Source organism: Cottoperca gobio, chromosome 14 (genome assembly GCF_900634415.1).
Source record: "Cottoperca gobio chromosome 14, fCotGob3.1, whole genome shotgun sequence".
Lineage (NCBI taxonomy): Eukaryota > Metazoa > Chordata > Actinopteri > Perciformes > Bovichtidae > Cottoperca > Cottoperca gobio.
This window is the reverse complement of record NC_041368.1, coordinates 25665806-25688193: the sequence shown is the minus strand read 5'-3', so window position 1 is coordinate 25688193 and position 22388 is coordinate 25665806. Positions and strand designations below refer to the sequence as shown.

Below are 22388 nucleotides of genomic sequence, written 5' to 3'. Positions count from 1 at the left end.
AATACGACTTCTGCCGTAGGAATTATTTATCAATTGTTGAACAAACAAACAACTAGGTAAATGCCATAGCGGAAACATGCGGCTGGGAGACAACCAACAGTTCTAATAAAAACGACATTACGATAAGGCAAAATGATCTTTTAAAAGCAAACAAACAGTATAAATTACACCATGTGGAAAACTGTGTAAATGAGTTTCCTAAAGACTCAACAAATAAACAATAAATACGAGACAATCCCCTAACCGTGTGGGGTGGCAGTAGGAGCGAGGGGGGGTGCAACAAACTGATTCCCTCTGCAATGGGGACAATGTTATTGGTTATCCTCTCGTTCATCCTTCCTCATACAGCCCCCAACCATAAGCGGACCAGCTGCCGCAGAACATCTGGACCTGGAGGCGCTCTGCGTGTTCGATCTAAAAAAGCATTTCTGTCCCTTAAAATCCTCCAAGAAAAATCCCCGGGCAGCATGAATCCGCAGGAAGTTGAGTAGGTCGCCATGGCTACAGTACTCTGTGATCATCAGCATGGGGCCTGATGGAAGGTCAGAGGTCAAAGGTCAGTAGTCAAAGGTCAGAGATGATGTTAACGTCTGTATGTAAACTTATTATAGGACTTTGTCTTAGGGACTATTTTCAGCAGCAGATTAATCCACGTTTGGTTGTTTCTGTTTCTAGCTCAATGCTTTTTAGTTAATAATGGAAAACGGCGTCACCTCCTCGAGTGCACGCGCCCAGGAGGTTGACGATGTTGTCATGGAAACCAAGATGGCCGAGGATCTTCAGCTCCGACATCAGAGCTTCACGTTCTTCTGAGTGAGCGCTCGCTGTTCATCAACACATGAAACATGAATCATTAACAGTAACGTGTTGAACATGTAATGGTGAAGATGGTGGGGGACTGACGTTTGAGCATCTTGACGGCGACTCGCGTAGCGTTGTCGGTTCCCAAACCGTACGCTGTCGCCTCAACGACCTTCCCGAACGCCCCTGAACCCAGAACAGCACCTGACAGACAGAAAGCGGGTCACACTAAACACAGTATAAAAACCTGACAGATAGCGAGCAGGTCAAACTAAACCATGAGGTTTTTAAAACACGGGGTCATACCGAGGCGCAGTTTGTCACGGGGAAACTCCCACTGTTGGTTGTACGGCAACTGAGCGGGGTCAATGAAGGTGTAGCTGTTTCCATCTGAGCTCTCGATGATCTTCCAGCGGATCTTGTACCTGGGCTTCTGACAGGAGAAAAAACATGTGTATACATAAAAATAAATAAATATATATATATATATATATATATATATATTAGGGCTGTCGAATTAACGCGTTAATTTCGATTAATTAATCACAGAAAAATAACGCGTTAAAAATATTAACGCAGATTAATCGCGCTCCTAGATGCCCCTGACTTTTGGTCCGACAGCACGGAGCACGTAGCTCTGACAGCACCCGTCCCCGGCGCCAATCGCACGGAGCTCAGAAAGCACAGAGCACGGAGCTCTCACAGCAAATATTGTTATATGCGATTAATTAATCACAAAGCTTGTAATTAATTAGATACATTTTTTTAATCGCTTGACGGCCCTAATATATACTTATATATATATATATATATATATATATATATATATATATATATATGTATTCTTACTATTTCTGGTCATGGTGTTATTGCAAAGGGCCAAGTGTTGCTTCATTATTCATATGTTATATATTACCACCTATAAAAATACGTACCTGTCTCCACTTGTAAGAGACAACCAATAGTAGCAGAAGGAGGACAGCGGCAGCACTCAGAGAGCCAATCAGAGCTGGAGAGAAACTTTCTGCTGCAGAACCTAAAAACAATTAATTTTTACAATCAGTCACAGATTAATAACTAACATGTTTACGACTGGGAGAAGAAACTCCGGAGCTTTTCTCTGCAGCGTAGCGGCCATTTTGGACCGACAACACCAATTAGTCTGAGGCGGAGGATGTTTGAAGAGACGTCTATGATTCAGAGGATTATTTATTTTAGGTAAATCCACTTTCCACCACGAGATCTTAAATAGCCTTATTCAAATTATGAAGTCCTAAAATAATCCACTGATAGCTGAATCCAGCGTTTATTATCCACCATAATTAAAAGCAGTTGGAAGGACACGTCCCCTCCTGCAGAAACACTCTGTACAACAACAGGAGGACACGTCCCCTCCTGTAGACAAACTCTGTACAACATCAGGAGGGGACGTGTCCTCCTGCAAATACACTCTCTACAACATCAGGAGGACATGTCCCCTCCTGTAGACACACTCTGTACACCATCAGGAGGACATGTCCCCTCCTGCAGACACTCTGTACAACATCAGGAGGACATGTCCCCTCCTGTAGACACACTCTGTACAACATCAGGACGACACGTCCCCTCCTGCAGACACACTCTGTACAACATCAGGAGGACACGTCCCCTCCTGTAGACAAACTCTGTACAACATCAGGAGGGGACGTGTCCTCCTGCAGACACACTCTCTACAACATCAGGAGGGGACGTGTCCTCCTGCAGACACACTCTCTACAACATCAGGAGGACATGTCCCCTCCTGTAGACACACTCTGTACACCATCAGGAGGACATGTCCCCTCCTGCAGACACTCTGTACAACATCAGGAGGACATATCCCCTCCTGTAGACACACTCTGTACAACATCAGGACGACACGTCCCCTCCTGCAGACACACTCTGTACAACATCAGGAGGACACGTCCCCTCCTGTAGACAAACTCTGTACAACATCAGGAGGGGACGTGTCCTCCTGCAGACACACTCTCTACAACATCAGGAGGACATGTCCCCTCCTGTAGACACACTCTGTACAACATCAGGAGGACACATCCCCTCCTGTAGACACACTCTGTACAACATCAGGAGGACATGTCCCCTCCTGCAGACACTCTGTACAACATCAGGAGGATACTTCCCCTCCTGCAGACACACTCTGTACAACATCAGGAGGACACGTCCCTTCCTGCAGAAACACTCTGTACAACATCAGGAGGACACTTCCCCTCCTGCAGAGACACTCTGTACAACATCAGGAGGACACATCCCCTCCTGCAGACACACTCTGTACAACATCAGGAGGACACATCCCCTCCTGCAGACACACTGTACAACATGAGGAGGACACGTCCCCTCCTGCAGAGACACTCTGTATAACATCAGGAGGACACGTCCCCTCCTGCAGACACACTCTGTCCAACATCAGGAGGACACGTCCCCTCCTGCAGACACACTCTGTACAACATCAGGAGGACACGTCCCTTCCTGCAGACACACACTGTACAACATTGGAGGACACGTCCCCTCCTGTAGACACACTCTGTACAACATCAGGAGGACACTTCCCCTCCTGCAGAGACACTCTGTACAACATCAGGAGGACACGTCCCCTCCTGCAGACACACTCTGTACAACATTGGAGGACACGTCCCCTCCTGCAGACACACTCTGTACAACATCAGGAGGACACATCCCCTCCTGCAGACACACTGTACAACATGAGGAGGACACGTCCCCTCCTGCAGAGACACTCTGTATAACATCAGGAGGACACGTCCCCTCCTGCAGACACACTCTGTACAACATGAGGAGGACACGTCCCCTCCTACAGACACACTCTGTACAACATCAGGAGGACACGTCCCTTCCTGCAGACACTTTGTACAACATCAGGAGGACACGTCCCCTCCTGTAGACACACTCGGACCATCATCAGGAGGACACGTCCCCTCCTGTAGACACACTCTGTACAACATCAGGAGGACATGTCCCCTCCTGCAGACACTCTTTACAACATCAAGAGGACATGTCTCCTCCTGTAGACACACTCTGTACAACATCAGGAGGACACTTCCCCTCCTGTAGACACTCTGTACAACATCAGGAGGACACGTCCCCTCCTGTAGACACACTCTGTCCAACATCAGGAGGACACGTCCCCTCCTGCAGACACACTCTGTACAACATCAGGAGGACACGTCCCTTCCTGCAGACACACTCTGTACAACATTGGAGGACACGTCCCCTCCTGTAGACACACTCTGTACAACATCAGGAGGACACTTCCCCTCCTGCAGAGACACTCTGTACAACATCAGGAGGACACGTCCCCTCCTGCAGACACAATCTGTACAACATTGGAGGACACGTCCCCTCCTGCAGACACACTCTGTACAACATCAGGAGGACACATCCCCTCCTGCAGACACACTGTACAACATGAGGAGGACACGTCCCCTCCTGCAGAGACACTCTGTATAACATCAGGAGGACACGTCCCCTCCTGCAGACACACTCTGTACAACATGAGGAGGACACGTCCCTTCCTGCAGACACTTTGTACAACATCAGGAGGACACGTCCCCTCCTGCAGACACACTCTGTACAACATCAGGAGGACACGTCCCCTCCTGTAGAGACAATCTGTACAACATCAGGAGGACACGTCCCTTCCTGCAGACACTCTGTATAACATCAGGAGGACACTTCCCCTCCTGCAGACACACTCTGTACAACATCAGGAGGACACTTCCCCTTCTGCAGACACACTCTGTACAACATCAGGAGGACACGTCCCTTCCTGCAGACACTCTGTACAACATCAGGAGGACACTTCCCCTCCTGCAGAGACACTCTGTACAACATCAGGAGGACACGTCCCCTCCTGCAGACACACTCTGTACAACATCAGGAGGACACATCCCCTCCTGCAGACACACTGTACAACATGAGGAGGACACGTCCCCTCCTGCAGAGACACTCTGTATAACATCAGGAGGACACGTCCCCTCCTGCAGACACACTCTGTACAACATGAGGAGGACACGTCCCCTCCTGCAGAGACACTCTGTATAACATTAGGAGGACACGTCCCCTCCTGCAGACACACTCTGTACAACATGAGGAGGACACGTCCCCTCCTGCAGACACACTCTGTACAACATCAGGAGGACACGTCCCTTCCTGCAGACACTTTGTACAACATCAGGAGGACACGTCCCCTCCTGTAGACACACTCTGTCCATCATCAGGAGGACACATCCCCTCCTATAGAGACACTCTGTACAACATCAGGAGGACATGTCTCCTCCTGCAGACACACTCTGTACAACATCAGGAGGACACGTCCCCTCCTGTAGAGACAATCTGTACAACATCAGGAGGACACGTCCCTTCCTGCAGACACTCTGTATAACATCAGGAGGACACGTCCCCTCCTGCAGACACACTCTGTACAACATCAGGAGGACACGTCCTCTCCTGTAGAGACACTCTGTACAACATCAGGAGGACACTTCCCCTCCTGCAGAGACACTCTGTACAACATCAGGAGGACATCCTCCTGCTGGTCTTCCTACATGTGCCCTCCGACCTCTACCGCTCACCCATAATGCAGCAGCCCGACTGGTCTTTAACCTCCCCAGTTCTCCCACAATGCACCGCTCCTCCCTTCACTGGTCGCTGCTTGAATCTGCTCCAGATTCTGGTGCTGGTCCACCGTGCTGTGAGTGGATCATCTTCCTACATCCAGGACACGCTCAAATAAAACCTGTTTGCTGTCCTGCTCCAACATGATGGAACGAGCTGATTGATGTCAGGTCAGCAGGAAGTTTAAACTGCAGCTCGGACAAAACATCAAATCTTCTGTTTCTGCACAAACATTGTTCGTCTTATTTTAAACTAAAGTTCCTGCAGGATTCTCTCTGTTCGGAGATTTATCTTCATGATTGTTTGCACTTATTGTCGCTTTGGACAAAAGCGTCAACTAATGAACTGTAATGTAATTATAATAGTATATTTATAAACAAAGGTATATGACCGTATAATAGAAATAATTTTGTTTTATTTTTGTCTTGATTATACAGTTGCTCTGACCAATCGGATGTAAGGTGTTTGTTTACACCTACGAGAGTGAAAGGCATGGCGGGAAACGCCCATTGGGTTGTAAGCCACGCACTCTGCAGTGACATCATCAGCAGGTGACTTCAGGGTCAGCCTCACTTCCTCTTCCTGTGAGGTCACAGCAGCTGGAGGAACCTGATTGGTGGAAACGTCTCCACAACTGCAGAGAAGGGTAATGATTTTATTTTATTAAATGTCTTATTGAACAAACCAAAGATAAAGTCAGAATAAGTATTTTATATTTAATATAAACAATGAGAACACGCTGAAAATTCATCCCAACTAGCAGAATGTGGAGGTCTTAGTTTAATAAATGTAAAGCAGAAACATTATGAGTAACTAATAATAAAGACAGATAAATTAGTGTCTCTGCTGCCTGTAGGGGGCGCTACTGGTAGAACGTGTTGGTACGTACGTGTCCTGGCGCCCGGGGCAGGTGTACCAGAGGATTTTGGGTAATGGATATCCAGAGCTGCTGCAGGTCAGAGTGGCATTCTCCAGACTGACGACAGCAGTCGGAGAACCTGGAAGAATACTTTTTATTTAGAGCTCAGAGGATTCAAACAGAATAAAAATATTATGAAATATAGTAAAAGTTGAAAGACATTGTTAAATATAAAGAGGAAAAGCTTCTCACAGTAGATTCGGAGGTCGATGTGCTGCGAGCCGTTGAAGAACGAGTTAGCAAAGTGGAACGAGTATCTACCTCGATCCTCCAGACGAACCCGGCGCAGCAGCAAGCTTGCCTCCGACCTGCAACATGAAAAATATCACCTTAACATCAACAATACCAGCTAAATACCAACAATACCACCATAACAACAACAATACCACCATAACACCAACAATTTACCCCTTTACAACAATATTAGCACGCTAACCTGTAGCTGTTAGCACCATAGCTCTCCTCGTACACTGTGCTGTTGTTGGAGAATGTTATTGTTGTCCAGTGCTGGTTCCTGATTGGAGGATACGCGTCCATCACAAAGGTCAGCATCACATCTCGACCTTCAAACACCTCTACTGTGCTACTTCCACTAATGTTTGCACTGCTTTCCCCGTTCACATCCATTCTATAGGTGCTAACATTAGCAATTAGTTCCCCGATCACTTCCAGTGAACCACTGACAATGTTAGCTTGTAGCTCTCCTTGATCCTCCAGCAGCAAGCTGCTAATGTTAACGCTTAAGTCCTCATTGACCTCTAAGGTCTTGGTGTTAGTGTTAGCTTTCTGCAGCGACTGCAAGTAAACCCTTAGGTAGGGAGCATCTGGTGAGGAAAAACAGGAAGAGAAGAGACAATAAATATTACTCAACATTCAATTTGTCAATTGTTATGCTCATTTTGTATTATAGCTTTTGCATGAATTATTATCTTTGCTCACAAGTTTTAATCTTGTTTCCACAATATTTATTAGTTAGTTATTACGTTGTTCCCAGTAGTTATTATCTTGTTCCCAGTAGTTATTACGTTGTTCCCAGTAGTTACTATCTTGTTCCCAGTAGTTATTACGTAGTTCCCAGTAGTTATTACGTTGTTCCCATTAGTTATTATCTTGCTCCCAGTACTTATTACATTGTTCCCAGTAGTTATTATGTTGTTCCAAGTAATTATTACATTGTTCCCAGTAGTTATTAGCTTGTTCCCAGTAGTTATTACAGTGTTCCCAGTAGTTATTACTTTGTTCCCAGTAGTTATGACGTTGTTCCCATTAGTTATTACGTTGTTCCCAGTAGTTATTATCTTGTTCCCAGTAGTTATTATGTTGTTCCCAGTAGTTATTATCTTGTTCCCAGTAGTCATTATCTTGTTCCAAGTAGTTATTACGTTATTCCCAGTAGTTATTACGTTGTTCCCAGTAGTTATTATCTTGTTCCCAGTAGTTATTATGTTGTTCCCAGTAGTTATTATATTGTTCCCAGTAGTTATTATCTTGTTCCAAGTAGTTAGTATGTTGTTCCCAGTAGTTGTTACGTTGTTCCCAGTCGTTATTATCTTTTTCCCAGTAGTTGTTACGTTGTTCTCATTAGTTATTATCTTTCTCCCAGTAGTTGTTACGTTGTTCCCAGTAGTTATTATCTTTTTCCCAGTAGTTATTATGTTGTTCCCAGTAGTTATTACGTTGTTCCCAGAAGTTATTATCTTGCTCCCATTAGTTATTATCTCGTTCCCAGTAGTTATTATGTCGTTCCCAGTAGTTATTACAGTGTTCCCAGTAGTTATTACTTTGTTCCCAGTAGTTATTACGTTGTTCCCATTAGTTATTATCTTGCTCCCAATAGTTGTTACGTTGTTCCCAGTAGTTATTATCTTGTTCCCAGTAGTCATTACGTTGTTCCCAGTAGTTATTATCTTGCTCTCAGTACTTATTACTTTGTTCCCAGTAGTTATTACGTTGTTCCCATTAGTTATTATCTTGCTCCCAATAGTTGTTACGTTGTTCCCAGTAGTTATTATCTTTTTCCCAGTAGTTATTATGTTGTTCCCAGTAGTTATGACGTTGTTCCCAATAGTTATTACGTTGTTCCCAGTAGTTATTACGTTGTTCCCATTAGTTATTATCTTGCTCCCAGTAGTTGTTACGTTGTACCCAGTAGTTATTATCTTTTTCCCAGTAGTTATTATGTTGTTCCCAGTAGTTATTACGTTGTTCCCAGTAGTTATTATGTTGTTCCCAGTAGTTATTATGTTGTTCCCAGTAGTTATTACGTTGTTCCCAGTAGTTATTATGTTGTTCCCAGTAGTTATGACGTTGTTCTCATTAGTTATTATCTTTCTCCCAGTAGTTGTCACATTGTTCCCAGTAGTTATTATCTTTTTCCCAGTAGTTATTATGTTGTTCCCAGTAGTATTTACGTTGTTCCGATTAGTTATTATCTTGCTCCCAGTAGTTGTTACGTTGTACCCAGTAGTTATTATCTTTTTCCCAGTAGTTATTATCTTGTTCCCAGTAGTTATTATGTTGTTCCCATTAGTTATTATCTTGTTCCCAGTAGTTATTATCTTGTTCCAAGTAGTTAGTATGTTGTTCCCAGTAGTTGTTACGTTGTTTCCAGTCGTTATTATCTTTTTCCCAGTAGTTGTTACGTTGTTCCCATTAGTTATTATCTTTCTCCCAGTAGTTATTATGTTGTTCCCAGTAGTTATTACGTTGTTCCCAGAAGTTATTATCTTGCTCCCATTAGTTATTATCTCGTTCCCAGTAGTTATTATGTCGTTCCCAGTAGTTATTACAGTGTTCCCAGTAGTTATTACTTTGTTCCCAGTAGTTATTACGTTGTTCCCATTAGTTATTATCTTGCTCCCAATAGTTGTTACGTTGTTCCCAGTAGTTATTATCTTGTTCCCAGTACTTATTACTTTGTTCCCAGTAGTTATTACGTTGTTCCCATTAGTTATTATCTTGCTCCCAATAGTTGTTACGTTGTTCCCAGTAGTTATTATCTTTTTCCCAGTAGTTATTATGTTGTTCCCAGTAGTTATGACGTTGTTCCCAATAGTTATTACGTTGTTCCCAGTAGTTATTATGTTGTTCCCAGTAGTTATTATGTTGTTCCCAGTAGTTATTATCTTGTTCCCAGTAGATATTACGTTTGTTCCTAGTAGTTGTAGTAGTAGTAGTAGTTGTTCCACACATTATCAACTCCTCACCCAGGACTGTGAGCCGTGTCTCTGCGGCGGCGGATCCGGCCTCGTTGACCGCCGTACAGGTGAAGGTGCCGCTGTGCGTCAGACTGACAGGTGAGACTGTCAGAGTGCTGTTTATGTATAGCCGGCTGCCGTAGCGTTGGCTCACAGTGACGTTCAGTGTCTGGAACAAACCAAAGAACATCAACCCAGAGAGTCTGACAGTAAATACACACACACAACATGGAGGTGCATGATTATGAACATAGAACGTTATAAAACCACCCAACTGTGTTTACAACAACTCTTGTGGCATTAAAGCCTCTTTTCCCCAGGATCAGAAATCCTTTAGGGAACTCATTGTGATTGAAGCGCAGGGACCAGGGTCTAAATTAAGATAATTAAATGGTATTTGTACTCTACAAGTTTCTGTGAGCGGTGACCTCTGACCTCTGTGTGTGTGTGTGTCCAAGTGAGGGTGTAGAAGTGGGAGGGGTTACTGCTCAGACAGGTGACCTCAAACTTCTCTCCTTCCAGATGGACCGATGCATGTTGACTAACAGAGACGGAGGGGGGGTGACGAAGCCCTGCAGACAGACAGGCAGACAGACGGGTATTTATTTATTGTTCTATTTATACTTATACTAACAGGATAGTCTCATCAAGATTAAGGAAGACAGACAGGCAGGCAGGCAGGCAGGCAGGCAGACAGACAGACTGACATGCAGTCCGTCACGCAGGCAATCAGGCAGACAGACAGACAGACAGACAGACAAGTCTTACTGGGCATCACCACCAGGTCCACAGCTGTGGATCTGAACTCCCTCCCGTCCTTCCAGCCTGAACAAGCGTAGCGTCCTTTGAACGTCCTTTGCAAATCTCGGACCAGGGCTCCTCTCCGGGGGTCAAAGGTCACGTTCATGCCCTGAGGCAAGCCCCGGCCCTTGGTCCCAGTGCTTTCTTCTGATTGGAGGGTGAGGTTAGTGATGGTCGGGTCGGTCAACAGACACTTGAACAGGAAATCCTGGCCCTCCTTGACATCAGGGACGCTTGTGCGAGTTGTGACGAACACGCTAGAGGGGTCAGCCGGGTCTGAGAGAGGGGCATTATCGGAAATGGAGGTCATTTTGAACAGATTATTAATAAAACAGGTGAGTAATGAACAAGTCTACAAAGGAAGCAGAAGAGTCTGCAGTCTCTCTGGTGTCCAGCAGGGGGCGACACCTATCACTGTATAGAAGTCTATGAGAAAATGTTTCTACTTCTCTCTTGATTTATTATCTCAGTAAATATTACCTGATGAGTTGATGTCTCAATCTGTAGTTCAAGTCTTCTTCAACACATGATGTCATTTAGTAACTTCAGTCCCATCAGAGTGAAACAGACGATGAAGCAGCGTCTGTTTTAGAGCGGGGCTACCTGTGATTGACAGGTCACGAACACAATGTTGTCCGTCTTTATCTTTAACCCTTTCAGTTTGTGTTTTCACTTCATCAAAGTTAATGTATTTGATGGCTGCCACCATTGTACCCCTGAGCAAGGTACTTAACCCTGAGTTGCTCCAGGGAGGCTGTCCCTGTAGTTAGTTCACTGTAAGTCGCTCTGGATAAGAGCGTCTGCTAAATGACCTGTAATGTAATGTAATGTAATGTAACATTGTAAAAATTTCTTGTTCAACGTTCTGTTGTACTTAGCTCCACCCTCTGTGTCACTTCTGGTTCTAAAAAAAACAAGATGGCGACGGCCAAAAAAACTAGATGGCAACGGCGAAAACACCAAACTCAAGGCTTCCAAACCACAGTCCACAAACCGATAGGTGACCTCACGGTGACCACGTCCATTACTTAGAAACAGGTTATTACATAGAGTTCGTATGACCCTCAGGTCTGGAGGGAGGACATTTTTGGATTCAGCACTCTGACTCTGGCAGGGGGCGTGGCCTCAGATAATCTCACCTTTGACATACAGGTGTATCCAGGTGTGCAGGTGTTCCAGGCTCTGGTTGATGTACCTACAGAGGTACGTTCCGGTGTGTCTGGGGTCCGACCTCCTAACCTCCAGCGGGTCCGGCAGTGTGTCCCGGTACAGCAGCCTGAACGCCGTGCTGGTCCACCGAACCGACAGGTTACCATGACAGCTGAGGGAGAAGGCGGAGCCAGCCTCCAGAACCAGCTCGGTTTGGTTTGGCAGAAAGTCAGAATTCAGACGGATCGACGGAGGATCAGCAGAATCTGAAACAAACAAACAGTAAATTAGTTCAACAACAACAAAAACACGAACAATGTCCAGCAAGTGTCGGACTGACATAGGTGGAGACTAGCTAACAGAGCGGAGCATTAGCAGATAACGACACAGATATTTCCCCCGCGGAGCTGGAGAAGTCCAAACCAGTGTCAGGGAACCATGAATGCCTCAAACAACTTTCATAATCCATCCAATAGATGTTGAGATATTTTAATCTCAATGAAAGTGGTGCCATACACCCTGAAAATCAAAAGGCGGTGTTGAGCAGCGCTGCATCAAATGCTATTATTTTAACATTCAAAGCTTCTATTGAGGTTAGGTTTTTGAATGAAGCTTCAAATGTTTGTCATCATGTTACATCACGTTATTACCCTAAAATCCATCTTTTTTCAATAAATGCAAACCAAAGGTTTCAAGCAACTGCAGATTTTATATAATTTACATATATTACAGTAGTAGTCCTAAGATCGATCCCTGTGGAACACCACGTGTGACTCCCGGATCTGATAAGCTGCAAATTTTTATCTACAAACTGAATATGATATTTGGTTAAATAAAAACCAATAAATGTTTTTCAATAAATGTGGACTTTTGGACTTTTGGAAATGTTTTGATCACACGAACGTGTAGCCTTTGTCTCACACTGTGCACAAATACTCGCTTTAAACACAATTAATCAAAGTTTTGAATGAAGCTTTGAACTCTTTAGTACAGGCCTAATACACAAACACACTACCACTGAATGGATGATGTAACAAGACTTTATTTAATACCAGAGAACAACAATACGAAAACTGGAATTACAAAAAAGGATGTTAGCAACGAAAATGTTTTTCTGTGAATGAGGTCAAAATCAAGCTGTTTGTTTGTTTACTTCTACTGTTGATTTCATGAAACATGTTTTTATTTAAACATTTCTCAGATTCTAAGTAAAACAAATATTAAGTTTTTTTAAATATTTTGAAGTTTGATTATGGAAGTCATTTTTGATTAACAGGTTAGTGGCTCACAACAGACTCAAAATCTGAAGGTTTGTCCAACTGAATAAGAACAAATCAACCGTATTGGCTGGTTCAGAACAAACGCATCTTATTGGCCGGGAGCAGTGAGAGGGGGGGCCACAGGTTTCTTGGTGATTTCCTGCAGTGCGGTGGCGATGCGGGACGTCTGCAGCAGCAACGCCTGATGGTTCTCCACCAGCAGGCTCTGGTGACGGGCCACATTCTGCAGGTCCCGGATCTGCTGGGAGCCCTGAGGACACAAAGCTCTGGTTAGTTAACCTGGGTCAGACTAGTTAGATTATTTAACCTAGGTCAGACTGGTTATAATAGTTAACCTGGGTCAGACTAGTTAGACTAGTTAACCTGGGTCAGACTAGTTAGATTAGTTAACATGAGTCAGACTAGTTAGATTAGTTAACCTGGGTCAGACTAGTTAGATTAGTTAACCTGGACCAGACTAGTTAGATTAGTTAACCTGGGTCAGATGGTGGACCGGTTCTGTTTTTTAAATCCAGACTGAAATGAGACAAAATTATCATACTTAGTATCTGACCGTGGCCTAAACTAAACTAAACCTGAGATAAACTAGACTAAATCCTGAAATGTTTAAACCTGAAATAAAGGTAACCCACCTGAGTTCCCAGCATGCCGAGCAGTTGGACGACCTGGCCCTGGCTCTTGGCGACCTCCTTCTGGACAAGGAGCAGCTGATTCAGCAGATCCACGACTTCCTTCGTCCATGGCAACGCCGGCTGCTGATTCTCCACCAGCCCGGCGCCGGGGGCGGCGGCCATCGTCATGGCAGCAGCCGGGTTGTCATGGTGATCACCTGCAGTGAAGACGACTGAACTCAGAACTTCAGGTTTTACACGACACCCTCTGATCTTCAGAATAAAGTTCTTGAAATGTACAGCATGTGCATTCCTCTGATTTTCAGAACAAAAGTCCGGACACGTACACCATTCACGTTTCTCAAATTTTCAGAATAACAGGTCCTGACAGGTACAGCATTCATGTTTGTCAGATTTTTTTAATAAAAGTCTGAACATATACAGTAATCACGTTCCTCTGATTCTCAGAATAAAGGCCCTCTGTATTATCTCTATAGTCTCATTTAAAAACTTGTTAGCAACCACCATTTTTACGCCACGTAAACGCTTCAAGACTCACCAGTGCGGAATTTACTGACGTATTTTATGTAAGAGAACAAAAAGTCTCCGGAGGAGGAAATTATCTACAACATCTGGAATAAGTTTTGTAGTTTCTTCTCTATATTTGACTTTATCGAACTTTAACTCAAGATAAGATCTCACAAAGGATTTAAACATGAAGATAATATTTACTGCATTACATTTTGAAAAGATCTCCAGCAGAGTTTTCCTTTATGATTTTATTCATAAAAACTCACAGAAACTTTACAAATCAGGTAAAATAAAATAAATAAAACAAGTGAAGAATAAAGCAGAAATAATAATACTAGTCGCACTCCTACTGATACAATTATTGCTCATAATAATAATTGGATATGACATTAGACACCGTTTTAAAAGGTGTTTAACTGTTACTTTGTGACTTCTCTGTAAATAACCACGAAAAACTTTATTATTGTTTTATATTATAGCTTTGATTTTTATTACAGAAAGGTGAAGTTTGGATGAAGCAGGTTCAAAGTGTTTCATGTTGTTCACATGTCAAAGGTTTGTACAGATTCTGGATCTGTCTTTGTATCACTCCATAAATCACTAAATCCTGTCAACACACAGAACTTAGTGGATCTCCTGCATGTAGTTAGTGTAGCGTGTATAACATGAGCTGTGAGTGACATGTGAACAAAACCCTCTGCACAAAGCTTCAGAATATAGAGAGGAATGAAAGTGGAAAGTTTGGTGTATGTAAGTGCTACTGAAGTGGAGATTTCTGCTGAAGAGTGTGAGAAAAAGCTCCTTTAGAGAAAAGCTCCTTTAAAGATATGTATTGTAACATTCATACATGTTGTACACACTACAGGTGAACAGGGTCATACATGTTGTACACACTACAGGTGAACAGGGTCATACATGTTGTACACACTACAGGTGAACAGGGTCAAACATGTAACTAACAGATATCAGCATGAAGCTTCCCCACTTCATTACAAGTGTTTAATATGTACATGAGACATTATGTAATGTAGCTGTTGTGAGTTTAAATCTACACACACAGTTACAAACACACACTCTGGACGTGTTCTGGTGTTTTCTTTACAGAAACTAGTTATTGATGAACTGAAGTGTTTTTCATCAGAACATTTATTTTCTGTCCTGCAGTTAGAAGGTTTTGTGTCAGGGGGGCTGGTGTGATGAAACCTCAGAGAGTCAGGAAACACATTTAATACCAGAGACCACACACACACATTGTCACGTGTGTGTGTGTGTGTGTGTGTGTTTTCTTTCACTTCCTCGTCTCACTTCTTCTTTGTTGAGGAGCGGTGAAGAACTGGTTACCACAGCAACATGTTTACATCCACTCCACTACCGGCTGAGTATTATTATTATTATAATTATTATAATTATTATAATTATTATAATTATTATTATTATCATTATCATTATTATTATTATTATTATTATTATTATTATTATTATTATTATTGTTGTTGTTGTTGTTGTTGTTATTATTATTATTGTTGTATTAGTATTATTATTGTTAATATTATTATTATTATTGTTATTATTACTGTTATTGTTAAAATGATTACTGTTATTAATTTTCTTATTATTGTTGTTTATTATCATCATAAATTATTATTGTTCTTAGTATCATTGTTATTATTATTGTATTATTGTATTATTTTTATTATTATTATTGTTATCATTATTATCACTTCGCAACTTCATTACTCACATTAACACAAGTACTGTTTATATTACAAGTGTTCATGTTTAATATGTAAATGAAGCATTATGTAATGTACCTGTTGTGAGTTTAAATCTACAGACACACAGTTACAAACACACACTCTGATGTTCTCATGTTTCCTCTCGTCTGAAGAAGACGAGTTGTAGAAGATAAATATTGAGCAGGAAACATGTTCATCTGTCGACAGAAACAACGAGAAGGATTTTCCTAAACAAACAATGTAAAGATAATCTCAGTATGTGCCGATCGTACGCACGCACAAGAGGAAGCTAACAAAATGGCGGAAACAGCGAGTCTTTATTACTTTGTTAAATATTAGAATATGTTTTTCAGCAAATCGTTTTTGTTAAACCTTTCATGATTTCAGGACTTTTTTATCAATGAAAACAATATTTTTTAAGATTATCGATGAATAAATTGTTACGTTACTATCAGTTTATAAATGGTGATTTATAAACATGTTTCATAACTAATGAGATAAATACTTTATAAAAACTCTCTATGAATCACTTGTGTAATGTGGTTTCTGTTCCTTCACAGTAATGAAGATAATGATCCTTAGCAGATGTTTAATAAGAATTAGTAATAATAATGAAGTGTTTTCTGACCTGTAGCAGAGCAGCAGCAGCTGAAGGCGATCGGCAGCAGCAGGGAAAAAAACTTCATCTCTGCTGTTCCTCTGACTGCTGGAGAGAAACTGAAGGAAAACTTCCTCTGTACAACCTCCCTCCCTCACCCCCCACATCTACACGCCCCGCCCTGTCTGCGTCTTCTCATGCTTTCTTTAAGAGAAATACGTTTTCAGTTTTCACACCAAAAGCGAGTTTGACCAGTGTTTTACTGCAGCGGGATGAACCCAAAATAAAGATATTTATCTGTGATTAAATCTCAATGAACAGATCAACAGGGAGCAAAAATAAATCCGTCAGGACCTGCTGTCAGGTCTGCAAGACGACAAACAAACATCTCTTAAAATGCTTGTTTTCTGAATGGAGTTTGATTGATCAGCACTAAGCTAACTGTGTAGCTGCTCCATGAGGCATAAACACGTTTCTACCCACATATCTACACACTGATATCTAAACACACATATCTACACACACATCTACACACACATATCTACACACACACATCTACACACACATATTGACACACATATCTACACACATATGTCTACACACTGATATCTACACACACATATCTACACACATGTCTACACACTGATATCTACACACACATATCTACACACTGATATCTACACACACATATCTACACACATGTATACACACTGATATCTACACACACATGTCTACACACAAATCTACACACACATGTCTACACACCAATATCTAGACACCAATATCTACACACACATGTCTACACACATATATCAGCACACATGTCTACACACTGATATCTACACACACATGTCTACACACACATATCTACACACTGATATCTACACACACATGTCTACACACACATATCGACACACTGATATATACACACACATATCTACACACTGATATGTACACACACATATCTACACACTGATATGTACACAGACATATCTACACACTGATATCTACACACTGATATGTACACACATATCTACACACAGATATGTACACACACATATCTACACACTGATATCTACACACATGTCTACACACACATGTCTACACAAACATATCTACACACTGATATCTACACACATGTCTACACACACATGTCTACACACTGATATCTACACACACATGTCTACACACTGATATCTACACACTGATATCTACACACACATGTCTACACACTGATATCTACACACATGTCTACACACACATGTCTACACACACATATCTACACACATATCTAGACACTGATATCTACACACATGTCTACACACACATAACTACACACTGATATCTACACACACATATCTACACACTGATATCTACACACATGTCTACACACACATGTCTACACACACATATCAGCACACACGTCTACACACTGATATCTACACACATGTCTACACACACATATCTACACACTGATATCTACACACGTGTCTACACACACATATCTACACACTGATATCTACACACATGTCTACACACACATATCTACACACTGATATCTACACACATGTCTACACACACATATCTACATACATATTTACACACTGATATCTACACACTGGTATCTACACACACATGTCTACACACTGATATCTACACACATGTCTACACACACGTATCTACACACTGATATCTACACACATGTCTACACACACATATCTACATACATATCTACACACTGATATCTACACATACATGTCTACACACACATGTCTACACACACATATCTACACACATATCTACACACTGATATCTACACACATGTCTACACACACATATCTACACACATATCTACACACTGATATCTACACACATGTCTACACACACATATCTACACACATATCTACACACTGATATCTACACACACATGTCTACACACACATGTCTACACACACATATCTACACACATATCTACACACTGATATCTACACATACATATCTACACACACATGTCTACACACACATATCTACACACATATCTACACACTGATATCTACACACTGATATCTACACACACATGTCTACACACACATGTCTACACACACATGTCTACACACTGATATCTACACACTGATATCTACACACACATGTCTACACACACATGTCTACACACACATGTCTACACATACATATCTACACTGATATTTACAGGAGGCAGGAGTTCTTAGAAAAGATTGTTAATTGTTGCTGAGCCATGTGGAACTACCTGCACTTAAATTATATATAACATATATTTAACTTTATTTCAGCTAGTTCCAAATGGCTCAGCAACGTTAACAATCTCTTCTAAGAACTTGTCCAGAGAACGTATTTTACAAAGTCCTAAGTTTTTGTGAGTTAGTGATTTAGAACAAACTTTGAACAAAGTTTGGCAAAAAAAGAGGAAGAACTTTTTGTTTTGACTCAGTTTCAGTTTCTGTGTGAGGAAACATTTTTTAACATTCAGCACTTTAACTTCTCTCAACTTCCTTTTGTTCCACATTACAACACACGTATCACTATATACTATATATTTAATTACTATATAGTAGATATATCATTACTATATATCTAATTACTATATACTATATATCTTATTACTATATACTACATAATTACTATATACTATATATCTATTTATTATATACTAAATATCTAATTACTATATACTATATATTTAATTACTATATACTAGATATCTAATTACTATATACTATATATCTAATAACTATATACTAGATATCTCATTACTATATACTAGATCTGTAATTACTATATACTATATATCTAATTGCTATATACTATATATCTAATTACTATATACTATATATCTAATGACTATATACTATATATCTAATTACTATATACTAGATATCTAATTACTATATACTATATATCTAATAACTATATACTAGATATCTAATTACTATATATCTAATTACTATATACTATATATCCAATTACTATATACTAGATATCTAATTACTAGATATCTAATTACTATATACTAGATATCTAATTACTATATACTATATATCTAATTACTATATACTATATATCTAATAACTATATATTAGATATCTAATTACTATATATCTAATTACTATATACTAGATATCTAATTACTATATATCTAATTACTATATACTATATATCTAATTACTATATACTAGATATCTAATTACTATATACTAGATATCTAATTACTATATACTATATATCTAATTACTATATACTAGATATCTAATTACTATATACTAGATCTGTAATTACTATATACTATATATCTAATTACTATATACTAGATATCTAATTACTATATATCTAATTACTATATACTAAATATCTAATTGCCATATACTAAATATCTAATTACTATATGATACATTTTCTTATTACTATATACTAAATATCTAATTACTATATAATAGATATCTAATTACTATATACTAGATATCCAATTACTAGATATCTAATTACTATATATCTAATTACTATATACTATATATATAATTACTATATATCTAATTACTATATACTATATATCTAATTACTATATACTAGATATGTAATTCCTATATACTAGATATGTAATTACTACATACTAGATATCTAATTACAATATACTAGATATCTAATTACTATATACTAGATATCTAATTACCATATATCTAATTACTATATACTATATATCTAATTACTATATACTAGATATGTAATTACTATATACTAAATATCTAATAACTATATACTATATATCTAATTACTATATACTAGATATTTAATTACTATATACTAAATATCCAATTACTATATACTAGATATCTAATTACTATATACTAGATATCTAATTACTATATATTAGATACCTAATTACTATATACTATATATCTAATAATTATATACTATATATCTAATTACTATATACTAGATATCTAATTACTATATACTATATATCTAATAACTATATACTAGATATCTAATTACTATATACTATATATCTAATAACTATATACTAGATATCTAATTACTATATACTAGATATCTAATTACTATATACTATATATCTAATAACTATATACTAGATATCTAATTACTATATACTAGATATCTAATTACTATATACTAAATATCTAATTACTATATACTATATATCTAATAACTATATACTAGATATCTAATTACTATATACTAGATATCTAATTACTATATACTATATATCTAATTACTATATACTAAATATCTAATTACTATATACTAAATATCTAATTACTATATACTATATATCTAATTACTATATACTAAATATCTAATTACTATATACTATATACAGTACCCTCCAGAATTATTGGCACCATTAGAATATGAAATTATTGTAAAATTATTGAAAGAAAAAAAAAAAGTTGACTTTAAATAAATAATTTTCTCTAAAACATGTGTGCCACAATTATTGGCACCCCTTCATTTAATATTGTGTGCAGCCTCCTTTTGCCAGGATTACAGCTCTGAGTCTTCTCCTATGATGCCTGATGAGGTTGGTGAACACATGGCACGGGATCTGAGACCATTCTTCCACATCTCTCCAGATCCTTCAGATTCAGAGGTTGATGCTTGTGGACTCTCCTCTTCAGCTCATCCCACACATGTTCTATAGGATTTAGGTCCGGGGACTGTGATGGCCATGGCAAAACCTTTATTCTGTGGTCAGTAAACCATTGTTGTGTAGATTTTGAGGTGCGCTTTGGATCATTGTCCTGCTGGAAGGTCCAACCACGGCCCATTTTAAGTTTCCGGGCAGAGGCTGTTATGTTTTCATTTAATATCTGCTGGTATTTGATAGAATCCATGATACCATGTATCCTAACAAGATGTCCAGGGCCTGTGGAAGAAAAACAGCCCCACAACATCAAAGATCCACCACCATACTTCACAGTGGGTATGAGGTGCTTTTATGTATGGCTATCTTTCTGTCTACGTCAAACCCACCTTTGACGTTTGTTGCCAAAAAGCTCTATTTTGGTCTCATCTGACCATATAACCCTGTCCCAATCAAAGTCCCAGTAACGTTTGGCAAACTGTAGGTGCTTTAGTTTGTTGTTAATCGACAGCAATGGCTTTTTTCTGGCAACCCTCCCAAACAACTTGTGGTGATGTAGGCGGCGTCTGATGGTCTGGTGGTTTTGTAGACTTTTTTTTTTTTTTTTCAAAATATTTTTATTCACATGAAAAAGTGTAACAGTGCATTACAGCAAATAAGGCATTTTTATTTTATTTATTTTTTAAACAAAATAACCCTTACCCACTTTCCTTCAACCCAGCCCCATCCCAACCCATCCCACCGACCCCTCTCCCGGAGCAATAAGGCAACAGTACATCAATTACATACCAAATGATAGATACAATAATATACATGCACATATATACACATACCTGCATACATACACACATGTAAACATACACATACTAACATATATCAAGGGATGTCACATGGGCTGCATGTGTGGTGGACAGGGGAGTAAAAATATTGGAATTCTAGGCAGATACAGGAGTGTCGCTGTACAGAATCCCTACAGCGACACTATATCAAGGGGGAAGACGGTCTACATAACTGATCAGTGGTGTCCAATGAGCATAAAACTTATCTGAAGAACCCCGGAGAGTAAACTTAATTTTTTCCAACTTTAGGAGAGACATAGTATCGCTCAGCCACATTTTAAAAGAGGGTGGTAAAGGAGATTTCCACAAGAGAAGGATTTTCGTACGAGCAATCAAGGAGGTAAAGGCAATGACATTGGTTTGGGTGTTTGTCATGTTGATTCCATCTGGGGGCCTACCGAAAATAGCTACATGAGGGGATGGAGAGATTTTTAGACCTACAATTTCAGAAATACATTCGAAGAAAGATTGCCAGAAGGTAGATAATTTAGGGCACAACCAGAACATGTGAGTCAGGTCGCAGGGGGCCTGGGGGCATCTATCACACCTGTCATCCAATCTATCTGGATAAATCCTGGAGAGCTTAGCCTTGCTATAATGTAGTCTATGGAGAACTTTGAAC

At 39.8% G+C, this 22388-nt stretch overlaps 1 protein-coding gene across 1 annotated transcript; it reads right to left on the bottom strand.

The window, feature by feature from the left end:
• Positions 1–311: 311 nt before the first annotated feature.
• LOC115018832 (macrophage colony-stimulating factor 1 receptor 2-like) lies at positions 312–16396 on the bottom strand. The gene is made up of 14 exons (XM_029448052.1): positions 16322–16396; positions 11526–11801; positions 10354–10662; positions 10021–10157; positions 9595–9754; positions 6825–7212; positions 6581–6696; positions 6359–6467; positions 5949–6103; positions 1737–1837; positions 1108–1234; positions 904–1005; positions 714–824; positions 312–532 (listed from the first exon to the last, which is right to left on the bottom strand). The coding sequence occupies exons 1-14, from the start codon at positions 16377–16379 to the stop codon at positions 312–314; spliced, it is 2370 nt and encodes a 789-aa protein (XP_029303912.1). The 5' UTR covers positions 16380–16396.
• Positions 16397–22388: the final 5992 nt, after the last annotated feature.